General features: G+C 39.3%; 1 protein-coding gene across 2 annotated transcripts in view; it reads left to right on the top strand.

Moving 5' to 3' along the window:
* The window catches only part of LOC105443132 (mitotic apparatus protein p62), a 55,880-nt gene extending 52,252 nt beyond the window's left edge, over positions 1-3,628 (top strand). For both annotated transcript variants that reach the window (XM_030985460.1, XM_030985462.1), the window contains 2 exons: positions 815-889; positions 1,630-3,628. In XM_030985460.1, the coding sequence (XP_030841320.1) occupies positions 815-889; positions 1,630-1,683 (129 nt within the window). In that variant the 3' untranslated portion in view covers positions 1,684-3,628. The remainder of the gene's footprint in view (positions 1-814; positions 890-1,629) is intronic.
* The last annotated feature ends 13,872 nt before the right edge of the window (positions 3,629-17,500 follow it).

The raw sequence follows: 17,500 nt of genomic DNA on the forward strand, positions 1-17,500 counted from the left end.
CTCCCACTCGAACCAAACCCCATTACCATGTATCAACTCACACCCAAACCCCAATCCAATCATTTATCCACGACACCTTTCCCTTCCGACTCTTGTTTTTCTTTCAGCCCACTTTTCACCGCGTACTCGTCAGCTCCCTTTTCACGATGTCCTTCTCTGCATTGCTAATTTGTTTTGGACAGAGCGGAACATAAAAGTTGTTCGCTTTGTTTGTGCTTCTTTCAAAACTTTTGTCCTCTATTTCCTCTTCTTGTCTATATTGTGGCAATATGGGAAGTTTGTGTTTCTTTCAAACAGTTCAATTTTATGCGCTTTTTCAATTATCAATTGATGCTTCTGTCTTTTGTTGTAAAACAAATATGTTTTCAAATTGCTCCGTGTATCTTCAAACCCCCCCCCCCCCCTCTCTCTCTCTCTCTCATTCTCTCTCTTTTCCTCATTTCTTTTTGTATTCCCCAAATGATTTATGTTTGAGAGAAATTTGTGCCATAAGAGTTGGAAATTACCAAACTTTTCCTGCCACGATGGAGATGATGATAATCGATGTTATCGTTATATATGATTTGTTCATTGAAAAAAGACATGTTCGCCCTGTACTCTCCTTTTTTTTCTTCACAAATTAAATTTTAAATCGTATTTCTTGGTTGTAGCAGCATAAATTTTCACTTTGAAAAAAAAACCTGGTACAGATTAACAATACTTATTTCCTTGCACTGCTACAACTATTGAGGGAAATGTTATGATTGCTTTTTCATTTTCATTTTCTTTTGCTAATTTCTTTAATGAGATTTTTTAATTATTATCTTTCATGCAGTCACCCAGCAAGCCAAAGAAGGAAGAAAAGTTCAAGAACTTTGTGAAATCAAAGTTCCACCTCTCAGAAGGAAAGGTAAGTCTCTCTTTTTCTTTTCTTTGACGTATTTATTTTCCCCTTTTTTGTGTAAATTCTTCATTATTGGTTAGACAGGAGTGACCAAAAGTCTTGCGAATTCTCAATTCTCTTGAAAAGGTGACTTGCAGCATTTGTATATTCATGATGGAAGGCATGCATAGATAATGAATAATGTATTCTGTCTTGTGCCGAATGCTGTTTTTTCAGGAGTCTTGACTATAAAATGGCAAATATTTTTGTTTCATCTTTTTTTTGTTCAAAAATTTAATATGTTTACTATATACAGATGAAATGAACCAAGATCATTTATCAAGTGTGCACAAAATATTCTACTCTTCATTTTCTGCAAGCAATTTTCCAGTGCTTTATTATCAACATGAAGATATATTTTTTATACATCCATATACCTGTATACTTGTTGAAATTTGTTTCAAGTTTAGTTGTAAGGCCTCTTTCCATATGCGTAATCCTTACGATGTCTACAGTAGGATTCTGCATAGAAAACTAGCACATGTTTCATATTGTTCAGAACAATGTAAAAATGAGAGCAATATTGCAACATTTCCAGCGAGTAAAAGGCCATTTTTTAAACAAAATTTCTAGTTGCTAATGGGTTAACCTAATCACATGAAAAATCTGGAAAGATTAAAAAGAAAGAGAATGATGTGAATTCTGATGAAACTATTTTATTTTATCCCTTCTCTCCTTCTTCTCTTCTCTACCCTTTTCCAACACAGAAAATCCAAGAGCTTTGGGGATGGTATAAAAGTACTCAACTTACCCCTAAATGAAGAAAAGAAGAAGAAAAAAACAGAACTCTTTAAAAAAAAAAAGTCATCAAAAGGCAGTTTTTGAAACCGTCAACTCCATGTACCTCTGAATGAAAGATGACGAAGCTGCAACAAAACAATGTCCGTCATGATTTTTGTCAAGATTTTATAATGAACCATGGATTTCAGCAATTATTTGAAAGAAGCAGACGCACTGATTTGATTATAAAAGGGACCAATTGGAATTGGAATTGGTATTGGAATTTTTTATTTAATGTCATAATGTAATGGAATTTTTTTTCAATGATAGCACCATAATTGATTCTGATGTAGTAAGAAATCAAACTTAATTATATTATCAAATAATTTCACCATTGAAAGATGGCATTTTAATAGATTCAATAGCAGTTAAAAGACAATTAGAACTGTATGTGAACTTTCATAATTGGTCTTTTTTGACGACTGGCAAGATTTTCTATTGCCCTTCAAGTATCACTAAACTTTTGTTAAAATGGGAGTATCATGAAGTATTAATATTTGAAGTTACAAAGTCGGTGCTTTGTGATATTAGATGTTGTTTTTTTTGTCTTATGGCAAGAGCAGGGTGAAAAGATAGTTAAATGATGTAAGAGAGGCCAGTTTAAGAGGTGTTGAATGCACTTCGAACAAATTCATTGTAGTGTATTGTTTTTGTGCGAAGGTGAAGAATATGGAAAGGGCATTTTGAGGGGTGTAATTGCCCTCCACTTAATACTTTGTTTTGATAGAGACACACTTTTCTGTGAACTCCATGTATTAGGCCAATATCCTGCGAATATGTCTGGAGACACATAATTCTAAATTGTTTCCTGTTCTCTAACAGAGCATCATCGCCTCCACCTTGCTTTCAATTGTCACATTTCAAACACCAGATCGGGACGAATCCACCCCCCTTTATGTATCAGAGAGACGTTAAAAACCTTTAAAAAGATTGTTGTGTCTCTGTGGAGAGGGAGAAAGATTAAAAACCTTTCGTCTCCTAGCTGACATTCTTTTAATCTTTTCTGGGACTGATAGGTGATCTGTAAAGACTGTATCGATTACTTCAGCCCATACCACTGGAAGCTTCCTTTAAACACTCAAGGGTACATATATTTGTGTTGGGCATAATTAGAGAATAAGGCAATACCTAGGATTGCTTAGATGAAGAGTCGGTGGGAAATAATTGTTTCGAGAGTGACCTCAAAGATAAATTCCCACAGATGTACTTGTATTCTATTCATAAAGACCGCTCGAACATGTTGTCTGTTGAGGTGCAGCAATTAACTCTTTCTTGAAGCATACAAGCTAATGCCCTGTCGACTCTCAACAAATTGTTAAGTTTTATCAACCGACAAACCCATCATATATGTCGACGTACAGATTCGTCTGTTCATAATACTGACAAGAAAATGATATATGCATGCACTATGTGATTGTAATCATATACCTCAGTAACTAAAGCTCTTTCTCATACAGACATCCTGAGAGAGTTGAAAAGTTAAAAACTCTTGTACGATCAATGAAACGGTCACAATTTGATGCCTAACACCAACATTTACAATCTCTCCTTTGCTTATGTTTGTTTATAATACCCAATCATTTAGAAGAGTTGTTAGCAATGCCCTAATTCCAATGTGTGGTATAGATTGTCCCCCTTGTAATTTCTGTTACATACTTACTTCTGTTCATTGACCTTATTCAATCTTCTTACTTATTCTTTGCTCAAAAGTATATCTTTACATCTGTTTCCAATTCATTTTATTTGTTATATATTGTTTTCTTTGCCAAATGTTTGACATCATATCATTTTTTCTCCCATTTTATGTTCTTTAAGTTGTATTATGATTCTGAATGATGTTTTTTGATAGATTGATATCATCATGTAAACTTATGAAGTGCCACAGGAAGAAGCATCATTAAAACTTTCATTTTCTACAAAACTTCAGAAAATTGTCTGCATGATGTGATTGATTGGATCTACAGCGTTGTACAAATTTCTCCTTTTATTTATACAATTTCTGTACTGGTACTTTGAAATAACTGTGAACTGTGTTCTTATGTTCATGGTTTGTTTAGCTATTATTATTGCTTGAAACGGGAAACATTATCCATTAAATGGGGCTATGTGGGGAGAGAGTGAAGGGTTTTTGGGTGTCCTGTATGTGTTTGTGGGGGATGTGTATGATTAATAAAATGATCTGAGAAAAATGGATGCACGCCTCTGAAAATAAAAAAACTCACCAATTAACTAGATTAACAATTAATTTTCGAAATATCAACTCTGTGGAAATTTCAATACCCTATTTAGGAATCGTGTCGGATTTAAATAATACATGTAGGTCACGTACAAGGCTATTGCAATGGGGTTGGGTTGATTTTTTGACTAGGTCCATTCACACAACGTTATAATACCATGTTGCTTGGACTGTAATGTGAATGGGGCCAAAAAAAACTTTTCACAGATTCTCAGGTTGTGCGATCAGGGGGTGTTTCACAGAGATCCTTAGTCGAACTCAATTGGGGAGCCATTTGTAGCCTTAAAATAAAAATTATTCGAAAGCAAAAATTAAAGTATTTTGGACTTTTCATTAATTCCACATCGAGAACATGAAATCTCCTTGATAATAGAAAATATGAATGATTTGAATCAACATTTTATGCCTTTTTAAATAACTTTCAAAGATGCTGTATGGCTTTCCATAATTTTTAAGTCCAACTTAGGATCTTTGTAAAACACCCCCTGAAGTGTAACATTTTCTGTTACATTGCTGTGTTCTTGCAAGTTGACTTTAGTATTTACAAACATGTCTCTCCTGTGGCTTTTATTTAAAGGGGGGGGGGGTACGTCGTGACCTCAAAGATGCACTTACGTCGTCATCCCCTCTGTTTCTTACAAGGGATTTTAATAGCCTGAAAGATCCCACAAAAGGGCAAATGACTTGGAATGAGGGTCGTATAATGCCTCAACAGTTTGGCTTTTCGACTTGACAATGGCGGATATGTAGAAAACTGATTTCATATTCCAAAGGCCCACCTTTTCTCCTCCTTCCTTTTCTATTCCTCTTTTGTATTCAATTCTTCATGGGATACATTGTGCCAACAAGTTTCCATTAGTGGTTGGTCTAATAGTGTGTACTCGGGGCCATACAAAGTAGAAATAGACCGGTACTCAACAAACTTACAACACCACATTTCTTTGTTCGTGTGGGACTTCGCGACCTGTTAATGCACTTTGGGTCATACAGTCAATTTTTATTCTCTAATGCTCGAATAACGTCATTCTTTATTATGGTATTTTGCCTCATCCTCTTTTTATTATGAAAATCATCGTGATATGTGAATCACATCTAAGGTTATATTTAGTATTTCACACTTTTGTGACATGAATTATTTTGTTACATGATTCTATAGATTATTTTTGACAAACTGAGATCTGTTTACTTCATCTGACGATTTGGGATGTCCCCAAAATACTTGCTTTTGAGTTCTATGGAATACATTTCTGGTCAACCGGTATATTAATGAAAAGAGCTTTGATAGGAATAAATGTTATATTTTCTTTTCATAATTTTGATAAATAAGGGCGCTTTCTTTTATGGTTGACGTACAGTATGATACCGCACAAAGACCCCACCCCTCTCTTTCTCTTTCTCACCCCTCCTTCTCTCCCTTTCCACCCCATCCCCCCCCCCTCTCTCTCTCTCTCTCTCTCTCTCTCTCTCTCTCTCTCTCTCTCTCTTTCTCTCTCTCTCTCTCTCTTCCTCCTCTTTCCCTAATATAGTGTTCCAATTATAATCATTGCCCCTTTTCGTTACAATCATGATAAAACCCCATACCTTCACATCACGGTTGTTTTGTAAATAATTGCCTACAGTGGTCCGTGAAGAATGTCTTATTTGTAATGGTCTATTTCTAGCGACCCACATTTTTATATTTTGAATGGTTTTCTACCACCCCCCCCCCCCCCGTTGGCGTTGTTGTTGATAATAATGACGATATTAACGATGGTAGAGGTGGTGGTGGTGGTGGTCGTGGTGGCGGTGGTCGTGGTCGTGATGGCGGTGGAGGTGGTCGTGGTAGTTATGATCATTAAGTGTGTCTGATACTGTGATGGTGATGATTTCGGACTTAATTATATCTCTTTCCCACTTTTCTCCCCTCCCCATTTCTCTGTAGAATACTCTTTCTCTCCCCGTATATCTTCCCATATTTGCTACCCCCCCCCCCCCATTCTTTCTCACTACATCTCTCTCTCTCTCTCTCTCTCTCTCTCTCTCTCTCTCTCTCTCTCTCTCTCTCTCTCTCTCTCTTTCCCAGACATACCTATTTACACTGTACCCATCACAATATCAAAAATGTTAATAATCTTAGATATTTTGTCAACATTGGTCCACATTGGTCCACATTGGTCTGTGAGGTGGTCCTGTTTGGTCTAGACCTGGACCCCACACCTAGGATTCCGGCACGCATGCAGGGTCACTACCACCAAAAGTGCAATACTGTATAACACATGCAGTAGATCGTGTTTTTAAATTACTGGACTTCGCTTCCTCGAACCCCTATAACGAACTATTAATAATTACATCTGCAAACGTCTTCATGAAGTCTGTGTTGCTAGGTGGGACAATCCTTGTCCAAGTTTATATTATGTCTTCACGTTACAGAATGTTAAAGGAGTTCGAAAATACATGCATCATAGGAGTCTGATAAAGAATGTTTCAAAATGTTTTGTTTTGTACAGTTTTGGTCTATTGGCTTCAAAAGGACGTTATATTATAACCCTTGATTTTTGCTCTGGTAGTCATAGCAACGCAATAAATCAAACCCGGTTCCTAAAAACGACTCCTGTATGAAGAGTGGCAACATTCATTAATGTCTTGCTACAATGGCATCTGTGCCGCAATGGGACTCGAAACGGCAAGCTTCGCATATCCATGAATTAAGGTGTCTAAACCACACCTTTACATTTTGCATTCATTCCAACCATTCTAACGTCTCCCAATCAGGCTCAATTTATCTAAATACCAAATTATTACTGGTAACCTAAACCAATATTATCAAATTAATGTGTAATTGTGTATTCCCCCCCCCCCCCTCCATCCACCCCGCACCCCTATCATTTTCATACATCTCGTCTTCGCAGCCATCCTATGCGCTGCTCGTCAGTAAGTGGCATAGCGTGGACTCAACCATTGAGGGGGGCACTGGCGTCGGTTTTTTTTTTTTGGGGGGGGGGGGAGTGGCATGCTAGTGGAGTTTGCATAAATGTGTCCGTCGGTTAACAGAGAGATATTAACTCTCATCTTCTTTTCACTCCCCCTTCTCCTCCTACTATACCTACATTTCCTCTTTCTCTCCCTTTCCGCCTTTCGATAGGAGGGAGAGGGGGCACATACCCCCCCCCCCGCGCCCCTCTGTAGCAGCTATACCAATGCCAATAGTGATTTTTTTTTTCTTATTAAGTGTAAAGGCCTTTTGTTCGTAGCATTGTACTTTTACTCCTAGTTAACATCAATTTGTTTAGCAGCTAATGGTCCAGATTGCATCCAATTCCTCGCTCAAATTGAAAATTATGCCATCCAGCTGCGCGTTCAATTAGACGCAAATTTTCTCGTTCGTTACTTATCGTGCCCTGCCTTGCAGTGTCTCGAGGTTTACACCACAGCCATCGCGCATAAACTTGCATGTTTGCGAATCTCCTATCCAACTCTTGGAATAAATGGAAAGTGAGAAATTTAATAGAGTATACAATTCTGCTAAAATCAGGCCTCATGAAGTATTGATGATGTTATTGCAAATTTGCACAAGAAAAATTGTTGTATTGTGGAACATTAAAGGTAGTGGTGGTAGAAGTGGTAGGTTTTGTAGAAGTAGTAGTCCCGGTGGGGTCACTCAATGTGACTTCCGGACCGCATGACCGTTACCAAAATCGCGGAAAAAGGGGTCAATTTCAAGCAATGTCCGCGGACAAAATATTCCTCGAAATAAAGAAAATAGGGGGGCACAGGTGTCCCCGAAATTGATAAATAGGGGTCAGGAAAAGGAAAAAGAGAAAACCGGGAAGGGAAAAGAGAAAACCGGGAAGAAAAATTCTCGGAGCCGAGTCTTGTCCTTGAAATATGGTAAAATAGGGGTAAATTTGCGAAAGTGTCCTTACAATCTTATAAATAGGGGTATTCCAAAGTACGATTTTGTCCTTGTTTTGACGTAAAAAAGGGGTTAAATGTCACAAAATGTCCTTGAAATTGACCGCAAAAGGGGGTTACATGCATTGGTGGTAACGGTCATACGTGTCACTCTTTGCAGGGGAGTGACCCCACCGGGGTAGTAGTAGAAGTAGTAGTAGTAGTAGTAGTAGTAGTATTAGTAGTAGTAGTAGTAGTAGAGGTAGTAGTGTTAGTAATAGTAGGAGTAGTAGTAGTAGTAGTAGTAGTAGTAGTAGTAGTAGTAGTAGTAGTAGTAGTAGTAGTAGTAGGTCTGGTAGCGGTATTTATTATTTTATTAATTAATGTATTTGTTTTGTTCTTGTCGTTGTCATCATTGTAGTTGTTGTTGCTTTTGTTGTGTCTTGTTGTTGTTGTTGTCGTCCTCATCATCGTTATCGTCGTCATCGTCGTCGTCGAAATAACAGTAGTAATATTAGTAATGGTAGTAATAGACTATTATGCAAGTTGAATAGTCATATCGCCTACTCTTTTCATGAATTAAACGACAATCATCTGGATACATTAACCTAGATAATTATAATGATCACCTCGTTTATTCAACAGCAAATCTTAAATATATATATTATATATATATATATATATATATATATATATATATATATAGGCTGTCTACCTAAGCCCAGTTATACTCTAGCTTATTAAAGTAATGATGTAACTTTGTCCTTTTGACCCCGGGGCAATCATTTCCCCGCGTCACGGTCTTACCCCGAAGTTCATCGATCACGCCGGTGGGCTGCCGATAATCGGCATAAATTTGTAAGTGTTTAGTGGCGGGAAATATTGATGTCCAGCGGCGCGCTCCGACGAGGTCGCCTGACGAGAACAATCAAATTGCGGAGGACCAGTGGCGCGAAAATTAAGAAACAATTCGACGAATGTAAGAAATGTTTCGGCGTCGTTTGGCTCTCAGGCACAATCCTCACGCTCAAGATGTAAACGACTAGTGTTTTCTCATTTTAAGTCTGTTGACGTCGTCATCCATGTCAACATCGTTATATCGTTGTGAATGTACTTTGTAACATACTACACTATCTCGGTCACAAATACGTTTTAAAAAATCAGCCTAAGCCAATTTTAACGTAGCCTTAATAATTGTGCGTCACCTATTGATGTGTGTGAACATTACAGTGACAAAATAATGACATCTTCCGGGCATGATTTATGTAGGCAACACAATAGTGTATTGAAATTGCACTTGAGTTGATTTTTCAAAAGGCTTTGCGATCCTGTTAAAAGTTTAATTCTTTAGCTTATAATGTCAAAGGGATTAATACTGATCATGTTGATGGTTGGTATAAACGTTACAATGAAAATCACACTGGTTCACATGTATCCCATAATTTATTTAGGTGATTACGTCTCTGTCTCAATTAGACCTTTTTTCAACCTGTATGCTATGTATGATTTTTGTAATGATACCAATCAATAAAACCGTCAATAAAAAGGATGTCGTCGTTGAAAAGGGTCAAACATACTCTGATTTCAAACTCTATCGATCACGCGCCCCCTTGGCATCATTATTGCCCCCCCCCCCGCCCCTACCATCCACGCTTCCAAGCGTTATATTCTATCCCATCAATAAATGTACAGATACACATGCCAGCTTGGGATTGTTTGTTTCTAATATGACAAAGAATACAAAATTAAATAATAGACATGATCGAAACATGGTGACAAATTTAATGTTCTAGGTGATAGTCGTAATATCTTGTAAGGTGATGACGTTGACCCATTATACCGATTGGGATGGGGCATCGGTGCGGGGTACATACACAGCAAACAATATACCTATACTCTCTGGGTAATTGTTAGGATAATTACCCCCCCCCCCCCCCCCCCCCCATCCCCCTCACAACGACGTGACACCCCTAATAAGAAGCATCAATATGTCACTACTTTCCATCCCACTTTTCGCAGGTTATTTTCTTGGCGTTGACGCGGAGGGGCAACACACATTAATGCGAACTTTGGATTGCGGTTGCTCGATCACAGCCGCCTTGAATCACCCAACAGTCACAATCGAAACCTGTGCGTCGAGAAAACCGCGCGTCACACGAACGGAAATCAAGTTCTACATCCATAAAGAATGGCAAGCTTTGATCGAAATCCGGATTATGATATCAGACCGCTTGCGAATCAGGTGGAGCACTTTTTACGCTAATCCTCAATCATCTTTTGTAGACGACACTCCTGTTCTATTATGGCGTCAGGCAACAATTCGAAGGAATACTTCTGATCACGCAACGTAGAATAAGGAAAAAGACACAAAGGGAAATCCCCCTTAAATCCAAAATGACGCAGGATCGGATGGTCCATTCATCATAATAAAGAAAGCCTGTTGTACGCGATGCGTCATTACGGTTGCGTTAATACATGCGCTAATCGAACCACTGAAGGGAATTGGCCCATGCGCCAGTAACTAAACGAATCGTTGCACTATTCAATTACACTTACTTTTGTTTCATATAAATGAATATCGTATCCTCTTCGCAAGAACCTCTCCCCCTTGCTCCTGCCCCCTCTCCTTCTAGTTTCTGCTCTGCACCCTTCTCTATTTTATCTCCCTTCTCGTCCAAGCTCTCCCCCCCCCCCCGCCCATAACCTGCTTCTCTTTCCTCCTCCTATAAGTTCCACCCCCTCTACTCCCACCCTTCTCCTCCTCCTCATCTTCCTCTTCCCCATACTCCTTCTTCTTCTCCTCCTCCTCCTCCTCCTCCTCCTCCTCCTCTCCTCCTCCTCCTCCTCCTCCTCCTCCTCCTCCTCCTCCTCCTCCTCCTCCTCCTCCTCCTCCTCCTCCTCCTCCTTCTCCTCACCTTCACCCTTCTCTCTTCCATAACATAACGTGACGTTGATTCCCGGAAGTTATACTGAGTGGTTAGAAAAGAACACAATGTAACAAATCGTCACGACATCTGTTGTACAGTACACCTCTCTGTGGCGGGCATGAGAAAACTGCGGTCTAGACTTATTCAGGTTGTGTCAACTTGCTTTCACAAAAACCACATATGACAACTGATGGTTGACTCTATTACGCAAGTGCCCTACACTCTCAGCAGCGTATTGCAATCCATTTTGGGGGGTTGGGGGTTGGGAGGGGGTCTCAGGCCCCTCCAAAAATCTTCAAGCTCCCCCTCCCAAGAAAAAGAAAATCATCGACACATGTTTAAAAAAAATGCATGAACCTCCTATCACCCAGCGTAAAGACCGCTGCCCCCCCCCCCCCCCCCCCCCCTCCTAACAAAAAATGTCACTCGCGAAATAATCACGCTTGCATCACCTTCCTAGTTATCCATTCAAGGCGCTTGGAGGGGTGTAGTGGGGGCTTGGTGGTTGATTAGTGGAGGTGTGTCCCTTGTCGGCTAAGTATGCCCCCTCATTCCTCTCCTCCGCCTCGTCATTCGAAATGTGTTCTAGTGAAGCCCCTGCCTTACCCTGTCCAAATCCATTGTTGGAATATTGGGATATTTGTATGACTTAATTTTTATTTTTGTCGCAAATTCTATATGGTTTTGAAGTTTTTAACTGTCCTCAAATTTGCTGTTTAAGCAGACACACCCACCGACGACGTCCCCAATAGTGGCTGATTAATCATCTTGCATTTCCCTGTGTTACCCAATAGGATCAACATAAATACCCCCTCCCTCATTTCTGTGAATGTACACTAAGGCGAGCTAGGGGCATTGTTGAAAATCCATTAAGGTGACTCGGCTCTTGACATATTTTGAACATTTTGGTCCAATTTGTCGATCAATGAGTCATGTTCTTCCAAGATACCGTAGAGAAATCAAACATTCCCTTGTCCTGTTCAAAAATCTACCCCCAAAACACACTTCCGACTTAAAAATATTTTTAAAAATCGAGATCTATGAGGAAACACAAAAATTAGGTTGAGCCTACGCGTGCCCAATGACGGTCTTATGAGATTGGCATGACGACAATCGAATGGAAACCTGGGAAAACGTAGACGGGATAGGCCGGAGATGTTTTCTTAGCAGAAAATTATTCGAATTGATTGTTTTCTTCTAACTTTAGTTGAACGGTGACCCGCATCCCCGCTCATTAAAGTCAAGAGGGGATAAGGTGTATTGTTTTTATCTTGATGTGAGCAAGAGAGGGGGTTCAGTAAGGGGTCGTTGACACTTGGTGTTTTTACGAGTTGAGTAATAATTGCCATTCTTTTTGAGAAATGATGTCTGAGGAGTAATGAATGGCACAGACCACGACTTTCCTTTCTTTGACATTCAATATCCCTGGCAATCTGTTGTAGCAAGTCACAGTCATCTCCCAAGTGCATCCTCCCCCGACTGGTGAACCTCAACGCACCCAATCTCAACGGCATCAACAAGAAACGGGGTTGAGGATTGGGGTAAGGGAATACATTTTCCTGTTTACCCCCTCCACCCCCTCCTCTTCCATTAGATACCGAAATTAACTAAATACCCGCGGTTTCACCGCCAAGTAGAATAAGGAGGGGAGGGGAGGGGTGGGAATGGAAGATGTTATGCCTACTCATAATTATAAACTCGTCGACTACCAACTCCCCCCTCTTTTCACAAGATCCACTTAAGCCTGGTTAATGTAAATGCATCTGCATCAGTCTATGAGAAATATGCATGCGTAAGGAGGAGGGAGTAGAAGAGGAGGTGGAGAAGGAGAAGGAGGAGCAGGACTGGAGGGGGAACGAGGAGAACAATGGGGAGGGGGCTGGAGGAGGAGGAGGAGGAGGAGGAGGAGGAGGAGGAGGAGGAGGAGGAGGAGGAGGAGGATGAAGATGATGAGGAATAGGAGAAGAAAAAGGAGGTGGGAGGGAAGGTGGAGGAGGAGGAAGAAGAAAAAGAGGAAGAAGAGAGAGAGAGAGAGAGAGAGAGAGAGAGAGAGAGAGAGAGAGAGGGGGGTTCTTACCCTGGACAAACTTTTCGAATCCCCCTCCCCCTCCCTTCTTACCCCGGTAATCCTAAGCCCACTCAATTTCCCATCTGAAAAAGAAGAGGAGGGGTTACCCTACCTCCAACCAAGTACCCAACCCTCCTTTGTCAGAACACGCCAATGTCACGACTAACTTGACCGGTTAACCTAACCTCACCCAATCTAACCAGCTTCACCAAACGATCATGGTAAAAACGGGGGAAGGGCATCTATTACCCCTACAAACTCCCTGACTCCCTTCTCGTTCGAATAACACGTGATGATCATGACGTAATATTTATTTTGGTCACTTCTGATATTCTTTTTCATTGAGCTGATTTTTTTAATCATGTTTAATTTGTGAATGTAAGTGTTAATACTCAATGCTTTCCATTTACGTGTAGGTACTCATCATCTGTGTCGTCATCCTAGGTCATCTGAGTAAAAATCGATGGCAAATTCAGTTTGAGATAGATCAGATGCAAACAGTCGTCAAAGTATAGGAGACTTATTTGATAATGATAATATTTAGCTCAGGGCCGATCTGCCGTAAGACCCATTACATAATTATTCCAATTAGTCAAGGCAAATAAATATTGAAGACCTTCTTCTTACATCAAATTCCGTATGTTTAAAGCATTTTTTTAAAACTAAAAAAGTGGTTTAGTACATAATGTACAAAGTGTAACAAACAATGATTCAGAACTGATATTATGGTGAAAAGATTATATTCGTCTTTTCCGGCTTTCATAATAACATTATTTAATCATGTATAAGACTTTCATGTTACAAAATCTCGGCAAATAAAGCACTTTTTATCCCTTATCTCCGTTTCTCAATATATATATATTTTTTTTTTAAAGAATTCGACCCATTGTTGCTTATTAAAGCGCTCAGAAGGATTGTCAATGTTGACCTCATAAACACGAGTTGAAATCCATCACCATTACACTCTAAATACATGAATCACACGTCATCTGTTCCTCTCCAGTCTTCTGTTCTCCTTAAGTCTCGTGTTATTTTTCGTTCTACTATTTCCTGTTTTACCCTGACCCCCCCCCCCCCCCCCCCCCCCGCGAACAAAAGTGAAGTTGCGAGAAACCACCAGCGGCCAGCCAGCGCCTCGCGCGCGCCTTGCGACAGAACCATTCGAACCGCAAAGTTTGTGACGTGCCAAGTACGGTGTCCGCACGGCTACAGCGGTACCCTCAGACTGTCTGCAAACCTGGATGACTGTGTTAGCCACCTGGTGGTTTTATTTAGATCATTCGTCTACCCCCGGTATCAGTCGTCCAACATGTCTTCGCAAAATGACTTTGAAATCTGAAGGGGGATCATTCTCTTGTTTACTGGCTCGTCATTTTGTTGGCAGGCGCCACACTCTTGCTCAAGCGTGCTCAGAATTGTCTTTTAGATCATCTAGATTGACCTCTGTAAGGTCTCAACTTGTCATGTTTGCATAATATATTTGCGGACCGCCCCTCCCCCTCTCACACACACCCACTCTGGTCCAGTCACTGGTGCCAATTTAGTAGCGTCACGGCGGGGGGGGGGGGGGGGTCATCGAGGTGCTCTGTTCTTACTAGGTGAACACTGGTGGATGAAATGCGAATTCTAAAACATGACCACCGATTGGGGGTGCGAGGAGACCCTAGATCCTCTTTCTTTCACGATGACCTCCCTGTCCTGCCCTGCATGGTTCATCCCTCCTTCTCCTTCTTCTTCTCTAATCACATGTCGATTTTACTAATGACGAAACATATTAAAGATAAACTTGAGTTCTGGTAAAAAAAAGAAAATGAATTCTCACAGAATCTAACGAAACTTACACTGAATGTTCAAGATTACAAATAAATGTCATGTGCCAAACAATTTTGGAAGAAAATGTATACTGGCTGAGTAATGAGCATAGAAAGATAAGGAAATCAGGGTTGTACTAGCCCCGACACCATGTGTGTTGTCCCATATACATCTTTCTGTGTAAGTGATTCCTACTTTACCAAGACTCTGCCAAATTTATGATGACTTTGATGATTCCAGAACCTTGCATTACACACCATTACTTACATGCTATATGATCAACTTTTCTGATCCATTCCACAACTTTTCTTTCACAATGCAATCGCATTACCAGAACTCAAGTTTATCTTTAATCTTATACATAATCCTTTCCCATAATAATGTTGTGCGCACCTTTTGGAGTACGGTAGGTGGCCCTAGGCTTTTTGTCCCAGGGATGGTCGTCGATCCTTGCGATAGTTGTCCTTAAATTTGACATGTCTATTGGAAGCCTTTTCATGCGGTTTGAAGATTTTCCTCAACTGTATTTGAAATGTAAACTCCGAAAAAACGTCTCATGCTCGTTTCTCTGATCATCATTCTTTCGTTAAAAACGAACGACTGTTAATTTTTTAGTTATAGATAAAGTAACCTAGAAGATAATGCCACTCTGACACAGGAGTGTCTTATGAACAACATTCCCCCGCAATGAAATAATTGTATTTGACAGATATGATATGGAATATAAATTTCTGGTCTGGCAGAACGGGAAGACAACGCTTCCGCAGCTATGGACAGGTGGAAACCCAGTTTCAAACAATGGACAGCAAAGAATTGTTTCCCTTCGACGGGCCAGACCGCCGGCTAAGCTCTGGTGCTGCACCTGGTCTCGCGGTTATGACTATAGGATCTTGAAGTGGTATAGATGACGACATGTAAATCATTAATTATGTTCATGTATGATTGTGACTTTCATGTTTGATCTTAATCCCGATGAATGGAACAAGCGGAGATGACACAGGATAATGTTGGCACGGGTACTGCATGGGGAGGGTGAGTCGGGAGGGCGATGGGTCTTGACGAGTGCATTCCGTTATCTAACAGTAAACCGAATTCTGAACTCTTGGGTCTAGAGAAATTCAATTCAATTTTATTTCATTTAGTTAAAAATACAACATTTCATAAAACAATCAGCTATATAACACAAACTACGCATTAAGAACATATTTGACGAGGACATAAAATAAACTGCAACCTGAAAGGAAACATAATCCTATAAAGGTTGACCCTTTTTTGATAATAACAAATAAGAAATATATTCGTTACTAAACATACAACAATACACAAATCAAGACAACAAATATACATACAAACAAACATCATGAAACAATTGCAAGTGTATTAAAAAAATGACAACGAAGGAAACTCCTCTTCCCCTTCTCCGTGTTTTCCAAGGCCCAAACCTGTGCCACTCTACCACTCCCTTGAAGAAGAAAGTGTCCCTGTATCGAAGTGGAAAATGTCCCCGATAATTATCGTCTCCATCTCTACCCTTGCTTTTCCTTTCTCCTTTGTTTTTCTTTTCTTTCTTTTTTCCTTCTGTTTTTAATTCTTTTTCTTCTTTTGTCATATATTATTTCATTTTTTTAATCATAATCCTTTTTTCTCTCTGAAAGAATTTTGAAAAAATTATTGTGGAAAAGAAATAAATAATTGGAAATTTATATGCAAGCTGTGAAGATTATTTGTAATTTTGTATAAAATTGTATAAAATATGTAAAATTTTCTTTATGAGAGAAGAGAAAAAAACCTATGAAAAAACTAAAAACTTTATTTTGTTGTACCACAAACCGTTTTGCTTTGCCACTCCTTGCTTTTTTTTTCCCTCTTCACTCTCTCTATTTTTTGTTATTTCTTTCTCAGTTGCTTTCTCTTTCTCCCCTCTATCTTCATCTCCCTCTTTTTATTCCCCTGTATCCCGCCTCTGCTCTCTCTCTCTCTCTCTCTCTCTCTCTATCTTTCTCTCTCTCTCTCATTAATTGTTGTTCACTCATTCTACGTTTTCTCCCTCTTTATCTCTGATGACAATGATCGTTAGCCTTTTTGTGCTTCATAAAACATTGTGTACCGCGTATTCCATCATGAATAATAATTATGAAGGATTAGCCCTGCATTGTAATAAAAAAAAAACATGACCTGTGCTTTTTCTAACTTTTATATACTTTTTTTTAAACATCTATACAATCATAAATGATGTTACTTCATTAATAACCATGATTGTTAATATAGTTAAACATTTAAAAAAAATAATACCTAGATCCCGTCCTTCCAATTTAAAAAATAATTAAAAATTCAACCCAAATACTGACATTTCGGACATGACTTTATAGTAAGCAAGTATTGTTTACTTATTCTCTATTCTTGCTACTTTCCGTATCGAAATCAAGAAGTTGTTACAAAATATCCCATCTTTAAGTCATCCGGTCATCTGTCTTTTTGTTTCCAATCATACGACAAACGTTCATCGGTCATGTGACTTATCGCTGATGGGCATTTTTGTAAAGATTTCCTTTTATACAAAAGTTAAGTTAGTAAATATTTCGATCATAACGGAAACAACTCCCACCGACAACAGCTGATAGCCGTCGGCTGCCTAAGAATCATTCTCACACTATTTGACTGCCAAATCAATTCACACGCACCTACTTTTGCCGAAAATATGGATTTAGATATCTTAGACAAACTAATTGTTCCCAACTTTAAAATTCCTATAATTATTTGGAAACCAATATTATGAGAATATTTCTGCTATGGAAAGAGACCGTTACGAGACGAATGTACATTTTATCGTGTACATGTAAACCACTTCAATTAATGGATATTATGATGTTGAAAACTCATCTTAG

This window comes from Strongylocentrotus purpuratus, unplaced genomic scaffold, assembly GCF_000002235.5.
Source record: "Strongylocentrotus purpuratus isolate Spur 01 unplaced genomic scaffold, Spur_5.0 spur5_scaffold_15, whole genome shotgun sequence".
NCBI lineage: Eukaryota > Metazoa > Echinodermata > Echinoidea > Camarodonta > Strongylocentrotidae > Strongylocentrotus > Strongylocentrotus purpuratus.